General features: G+C 36.0%; 1 protein-coding gene across 1 annotated transcript in view; it reads left to right on the top strand.

Annotated features, from left to right (window-relative positions):
• Window positions 1-6,006, top strand: part of LOC105308314 (putative coiled-coil domain-containing protein 196) — a 17,518-nt gene extending 11,512 nt beyond the window's left edge. Inside the window, exons 9-10 of the mRNA XM_011384226.2 lie at window positions 5,461-5,519; window positions 5,694-6,006. Coding sequence (XP_011382528.1) covers window positions 5,461-5,519; window positions 5,694-5,813 — 179 coding nt within the window. The 3' untranslated portion in view covers window positions 5,814-6,006. The remainder of the gene's footprint in view (window positions 1-5,460; window positions 5,520-5,693) is intronic.
• Window positions 6,007-8,043: the final 2,037 nt, after the last annotated feature.

The raw sequence follows: 8,043 nt of genomic DNA, 5'->3' as shown, positions 1-8,043 counted from the left end.
CCTTGTCTGAGGAGATATATCAGAAAAAACTTACTAATAGAAATATCGGAGAATTTACTGCCTATGTTTTCTTCTAGAAGTTTTATGGTTTTAGGTCTTACATTTAAGTATTTAATCTATTTTGAGTTTATTCTTGTATATTGTGTAAGAATGTGGTCCAGTTTCATTTTTTTTTTTTTGCATGTACCTGTCAAGTTTTCCCAACACCATCTGTTGAAGAGATTGTCTTTACCCCATTGTATATTCTTGTTTCCTTTGTCATAGGTTAAATGACCACATAGGCATGGATTTATTTCTGGGCTCTCTATGCTGTTCCATTGATCTATGTGTCTGTTTTTGTGCCGGTATCATGCTGTTTTGATTACTATAGCCTTGTAAGAATTTATGGCATCATGAGAGGGAATTATATAGTTTACCATAAAAAAAAATAGAACAAAGGAATGGCTTCTGAAGGGTAGGAGCAAAGGTTCTTAAATTTTCAGGGATCTATGCATCTGAACTGAGTTTAAAAAAACAGACATGCAATGAGAAATCATGGCTAAGGGATGACAGTATTTTATCAGTATGTGTATCTCTAATTTCTTCTCACTCTTATTCCACGAAGAGATTGAACAGCTTATAAAATCAGCATATAGGATTAAATAAATAGATGAATAAATCAAGGCAAAGGGAAAATAATTTGAAGCCAGGTAAATACATGAAAATGTATAATGGAAGTACTATATCGTTGGTAGAGGTAGGCTTCATACTTGGTTTTGAATTTCCCTGAAAAAGAAACATGGATTTACGATATCCACAAAATAACAATAACCAATTGCTCAAGAGAAACATAGCTTTCATTGGTACTGAGATGAGAGAGGAATTTCTTTTCCAGGTCCTTGTCATGGGGACAGGACACTCGATGTGTGTTATAGTAGCTAATGTCCTCAACAATATTCCTAAAATAAATTCAGAATCTAAATTTCCTAGGCTGTTTCTTAGCTGTTCCTTGGCACAATTTGATAAATTATTAATCTGAAATTTTAAAAAAGTGATCAGTCACTTAAGATTATTCGGTCCAGGTACATAGCACTCTGTTGGTTTAACTTGATCCATATGTAAAATTTGGGAAATCTAGAAGACTGAATGTACTACCTATCCTTCAGCCAGTGCCCCATTCATGTTTTTCTTTTAACTTTTGTTTTGATAAGAATTAGACCACAGAAAGTTTGAGGTTTTTTTCTCCAATAAGAACCTGGACTATAACCAGAGCAATATAAAGTCATTAAGATACAAATGAGGTTTTTTTCTCCAATAAGAACCTGGACTATAACCAGAGCAATATAAAGTCATTAAGATACAAATGAAAAAGATAGAGGAGAGGAGGGTTATGAGGAGGAAAGATCTTTGTTTTATTTCATTTAAAATTAGCTGAAGTTCATCTTGAGAGATCTAAAGAATAAGAAGTCAATATTCTTCTAGTTTCAGATTCAAATCAAGACAAGATTAGTAAATAGTGAAGGATTCCATTTCACTTTAGATTTCTTTCCTTCCTTTCCTTCCTTCCTTCCTTCCTTCCTTCCTTCCTTCCTTCCTTCCTTCCTTCCTTCCTTCCTTCCTCCTTTTCTTCTTTTCTTTTTTGCTTGCTTGCAGAATATTGAATCTTTGAGCTTTGAACCAGGACAGCCCACAAACAACACCCTCTTTTCTCTCCTCTTATGCTTCTGGAGAATTAAGTGGCAGGGCATCAACCTGTTCAGTTATCACAAATGACTGTAGCCACAGGCATGAGTGACCCATTGCTACTGTGTTTTATCGATTGTACATTCAGAGAGTGTGGATTATAGGCCAGTTTCATTATCTAACACATGCATATACCAAATCTTTAGGTTTGTTTGAGCTCAAGTGCTCTGAAATCTAAGTCTTGGAGTTTGGTTACATTGACCTATATATGACCTAGTGTTTGATTATTGAAAAGTAAACAAAAGAAATATTAGTTTTCTTTTTCGAGGAATTTTTAAAGTAGTTACATTAAGATATTATTACCAACAGTGATATAATAGGGAGGTGGTTTGGTGGTGCTCAGTGTTTCCCAACTTCTGTGACACTTAGATTATTTATTCAATATTTAGATTGACTTCTTTAATTTCTTAAATGCATTACTTGAAAATAAAATTTATAATACTGTTTAAATGAAACACCAGTGAAGTTATCCATAATAGAAAGTAAACTTAATAGTAAGTATACAGAAAATAAAATGTTAATATTATAATAAGATGTTGAAGCCTGAGGCCCATTTTATCTTTATTAGGAAGTGATATTAGCAAGATATAGAGAGCTTTAAAAAAACCCAGCCACAAATGAAACTTTCTCTTTGATGCCACCAACTTTGAAAGAACTAAAAAGGGAATAATTGTCCCAATGTGATTTATAGTATATAATGTGTTCTAGCACCTCCTAGATTTATCTCAGTTGCCAGCTAAAACCATCTTGCCATCAAATTTTTTGAAATAGTAATTAAATGTATAAAGCATTGGATTTAAAGTCATGTATATGAGTTGTAAGCCTTCTCTGAGGCTAACAACCAGTTAAATAACCTAAACAAGTCACTTAGTTTCAGTTTTTTCTTTATCTAAAACACCTATAACATTTTACAGAGCATGTTGAAAACATATGGCTTTGTTTAACCCTCACAATGACTCTATGGGGTAGGAATTGTAGAATAAGAAACAAGTTCGCAGAAGTCAGGCTTTCTGACTCCACATCCAAAGCTCATCTCCTAGAATACGCTATAAAATGACAGTGTTAAAGTATGTGATTTCTCATGAACCTTCCGTTTCTTCAGGCTACGACTTGAATCCAAACTTATCACTTGTTTAATGTATAATCGTCTCGATGAAGAACCATATTCCCTAAGTTTAAATTTGTTCAGTAATAAAACGGTTCCAACAGGTTGACAGATTTGTAATTCTGCATTTCTCCCAGTAGGTGGCACCAATCACATCCAGGCTTCTAGTCCACAAATCGTAGAAATTCAGGAAATGTTTGAGCAATGCCCTTCTATTACCTTTAGGACAAAATGTGCTACGTTTATGTATAAATGGAAAAAAGGAAAAAAAAAAAAACTATGGATGTTTTCTGCCATGTTCTGTGGCACTGAGTTGTATTACTGGCAGCCTCGATTAGATCTTATTAAACTCAGTATTCTGCTGCACATGTTTACCTATTATTTGACTCTTCCAAAAAACAGTCACTGCCCACTTCCTCCACAATCCCTGTCTAATACTGTTTTTTTCTACCATTTCCTAATTTCTTAATCAGGCGATTGGGACACTAAATTAGAAAGTCGGTTGGGCAATTGCACGAGGTGATAGATTTTTGAAGGTTAAGAAATTAATAGTGTTCCTGGATAATCTTTCTTTGCTTCTAGGTTCAAAAGAGTTGTATTTCACAAGTCTGTCTTAAAGAAAGGGCGTAATGTAATTTTGGACACACCTCCCAGCAGGTGAGGGTACAGGCCCTTTTGTCCTAGGCATTTCCAAGTAGAGGGAGGGTTTCTCTCACTGCTCTTGGCCAAGAATCCCTTCTCCCACATCAACTGTCCTGTGTGCCCGTTGGCTGCCTTGCAGTGGCGTGACCTATTTGGTTGGCAAAATACAGTCTTGTGTTAATATTACTGACTTTGTTGCCCTTCAAGCAATCCCTGCTTGCTAATTCCCCTGAGGCCCTAGTTTGCAGTATTATCCTTGTCGGTCTAACCTGTTTAGCATACTGCATCACCTAGTCTTACACAGGAGAAAAACATTTTATACCTGGGTAAGGTCTTTTCCTTTTAGTCGTTCCATAGATGGGTCACATTTGAAGGGATTTAGTTTCCTACCAGTGTAAAATTACGATCTGACCCAGGGCGTATGGCAACCTTTCCCTGGCTTCAGTAAAGATAGCAGTCCGTGGCCTTTGCAGTCGCCTATCTCAGAGAGTGCAGGTACGAAGCAATCTCTAAATTCAGCTGAATTTCCCATCATACCAGCTGGTGTTTAAAGAAAAGGTTTATCTTCAGTAATAATAGAAGTGGTGATAAGACATTTGATTTTGACAGCCTTGCTTTTCTCTCCTCCCCTACTCCCTTCCCCCAAACTCAGCATTTCCTTGAACTCTTTTGAAAAGAAGCTGAAGGTTGGATGTGAATATTTTGCTACATTTATAAATTCAGATGAAAGTCCAGTGAGGTGGGAAATGAATACTCTTGAGACCTTATTTATTCTATGACTCCCTCTGTTCTGAAAGCAAGTCATTCTTCGTGGCTTTAACCTTCACTTTAGTATTACTCTTCCTGATGGCTGAAATACACACCAGCAGGTGCTGCTGAAAGGAAAATAGTAGTGTTAAGCTAAAATGCTGAAAGGCAGGGGTGGATGGAAATCTACAGCGCATTCAAATCTGGATCCTTGATAAATAGTATTGCTCTCAAATACGAGCTTTTAAGTTTTGAGGCAACTTGATGTCAAAATTAGTTTTATTATATTAGTACATTATGGAGTTAATTTCTAAACTAGGTCATTCTTTCACTTCATATAAAACCCCACAGAAGTCCGGGGTGGGGGGGGGGGCGCATAGAATAAAAGTCTTTTTTCCAAAATATAAATTTTAAAAGTTGAAAAAAGTAAACTGTACTTTTATTAATATGATTATTTCAATGCAAGACAATAGATTACAAACTTTTTTGCAATCGTACACTCAGGAGAGCAGCAGGATGTCTAGGATAGGGTTGTCATATTTAGCAAATAAACAGAGGATGCCCAATTAAAACTGAATTGCAGATAAACAATACCATTTTAGTATAAGTATTGTATTTACACGTATTCTAAAAATTATTTGGTGTTTATTGAAATCCAAATTCAACTAGCAACCCTAACCTAGGACAGAGTCACTACAGAGCCTACTTAGCACCCTACAATCCTCTCTCTCTCCCCTTTTAATTGCCTCCCTTCACCTTCTCTACATCAGCCTGTGCCTGTCACTCTCTCTGCCTCATTCTCTCCTCCCTCCCCCACCTTTATCTTTTCTTTGTTCTTCACTACCCACAGTTGACCATTTTTGTGGAATATACATCTAGGTTATCTGAGGGTGTGTATATATGTATATGATTTACCATCACTTTTCTTCATTTAAAAGTTATAAGCACATTTGTTAGCCTCTCAAAATTGTTTTTACTTGCATGTAATACTCAATGATTATTTTTTCCTGCAGGACATAAACTCTCAACAAAGAAAAGAAAGGTTTGTCACTCCAACTTTAAAAATACTGTTTGGTAAATTTAGTTTCTAAAACAACAATTAGAAAATCCATACTGATGCTAATACCAGGGTCAGTTCTACAGTGATACAATGATATGATATTGTGATGAATGTTAATAGCCTGGCAACTAAAAATAAAACTTTTTTCCTCAAAGAAAGCTCTCATTTTCCTGTTTCCCATCAGGTACTGCGGGCTTTACGACGACAGGCAGAGCAACTACGGGCAAAAATGAATCTAATGCAGTAAGAGCAACCTCCATTTTCAAAATCACTTTAAAGGCTTGAAAAGATAGGGTTTGTGGGTTTGGGGGATGCACTTGTTAATGTACATTCTAATTTAATATTTTTAGGGGATGTGCAAAGTGAGTGCCAGGTCATTTGATGTTTTAGCTTTTTTTTTTTTTTTTTCTATTTTAGAGAATCCTAGGATCAAAGACCTACACAGAACAACAAGGAACTAAAGGAAGTCAATTTGATGACATAGGAGGGAGGCTCTTTTTTCTTAGGTCACTGCCAGATGAATCTCTGAAGGATTAGAAGGCTTTCACTCCATTTGCTTGGACAGATTTAAAGACTAGGCATAACCATTTGCGTTCATTAAAATCTCTCGAACCTTTGTTTTAGTGCTGTTTCCCCTCTCATTCCCCAATGAACTGGGCGGAAATGCTATTTAGATGTTTAGCCTTAAGCATGTCAGAAATTTAGTCATTTAGAGATTGTAAAACAGCCTCTGTTGTTTTGATAGCTTTTGATTTCGAAATGGCTAGTTTCAAACCACATCACATGTTGTTAATGAGTCCATAAAAAGCTGCTCCTCTCCACTCTGAAATATTTAATTTTGGACAGATCCACCACTGGCAAATTAGTAAAAGTAGGTACAAAATAAGGAAAATTATACTCCATAGACCCTTATTCTCTCACCATCCACTTCCAGCTGTCCAGTTGATTCTGCTTCCTAGTTATCTAGGCCTTAAATATCTTCAATCTTCCTAGTACCACTGTTATAGTTCAGGCTCTCTTTCCTGCCTGGATTACCTCACCTCTTAATTGGTTTTCCTGCTTCCAGTCTCTCTCATCTATTTTCCATAGCACTTCTGAAACTACCTTTTCTAAAAAAGAAATAAGATTATGTCACTTCACTACTGGTTTACCACTGACTTTAGTGTAAAGCCCAAACTCATTCACAGACCATATAATGATCTGCCTCTTGCCTACATCCCCAGGCTCATCTTTCACTGTCTCTTCCTTCTCTCATATATCCTACATTGAGCTCTACAGAACTATTTGCAGTTCCCCTGATGGACCAAGAGTTCTACTATCTCCACGCCTTCTCAGAAAGCTGTTCCTCTGCTTGAAAGATTCTTCTTTTCTTGCCTGCTTGGCCTTTGCCTGTTTGTCCTAAGGCTGAGTTTGGTGTCCATCTTTTATCCCAGTGCTCTCAATCCTAGTTGTGTATTAGAATCTTCTTGGGAGCTTTTAAAAATACCAATTCACTGGCCTCCTCTCCAAATCATTCAAATCATGATCTCTGAGGGATAGGGCGAAAGCATCTGTATTTTTTAAAAGCTCCCTGAGAAATTCTTAATTGCAGCCAGGTTTGAGAATCCCTGTTCTAGGCTCTCTTACCTCTATCATAGCACTTAATGAACTATATTGCAATTACTTGTTAACCCAGCTATCTCCCTCACTTATGGTGAGCTTTTTGAAGTTCAGGATTGTCTTGTTCATCTTTTCATTTTGACCACCTAACACAGTGTCTGGGAATTGATAGAGGTTCAGATATTACATAAAGCCACAGAGAGTTCATTGCAAAGTCTCTGGTCTCTTGATACCCTGTCTTGTGTCAATATGATCCTGCTGGATCATATTATAGTCCCTGAGATCTTCAGATCTTTTGTTTATTCTGGTTAGGGATTATTAATTTTCTACTTCATGTCAATATGGGGAAGGCTGATCTGTTATAAAACACTTCATATCCTGTAGGAATCCCTTTTACATTCTGGTAGTGAGCTAAGTAAGCCAACCAATTAAAAATCTTCATTTTCCCCAAAGTCAATTTAAATCTTAAAGGTATGTTTAAAGGTGGATTTTTTTTTTAAGTACTTTTGGACTAGAAAAAGTTCACACGAAGTCACAGAATTTGGATATTAGAAGGGACTTTAAATAAGCCTAAATTTTCTTCACTTCATAGAAGAGGAAACTAGAGTTTAGATATGTTGAAAGTGTACCCAAACTTCCACAATTAATTGGAGCTGCTAACAATTAAGCTGATTATCAAAGCTTAGGTATTATTACTACAAGTTCATATTTTGTCTCTGTTGATCACAAAAATAATTCATATTTTGTCTCTGTTGATCACAAAAATAACAGGCTCTGCCACCCTGAGATGATGAGTTTCATATTTCACCGAGTTAGCTGAGTGCCTAACCCACATTTTGTTTCAAGAAAGTTAGCTTTAGAGAGCTTCCAAAACAATTGGATTAAATAGAGAAACGAGAACAAAAATCTGGAATATAAAATCTGACTGTACCATTACCTTGTACAAGTCATTTAATCTCAGGCCCTTAGATTGCTAATTTAAAAGCTAGATTAAAAGAGCACAATTTGAATGTTTTAAAATCATGTGTTGTTGTTGCTCTTTAACTCTTCAGTGGGTCTAGATGAGTACCTGACCTTTTTTCCTTATTTTTTGAACTATATTGTAATTATTTGTTCTTGTTAATTATTCATTAACCAAGTCATGAAATAAGCTAGTTTACTTGCTAGC

This window comes from Pteropus vampyrus, unplaced genomic scaffold (assembly GCF_000151845.1).
Source record: "Pteropus vampyrus isolate Shadow unplaced genomic scaffold, Pvam_2.0 Scaffold15, whole genome shotgun sequence".
In the NCBI taxonomy this organism is placed as follows: Eukaryota; Metazoa; Chordata; class Mammalia; order Chiroptera; family Pteropodidae; genus Pteropus; species Pteropus vampyrus.
This window is presented reverse-complemented; position numbering and strand designations above follow the sequence as displayed.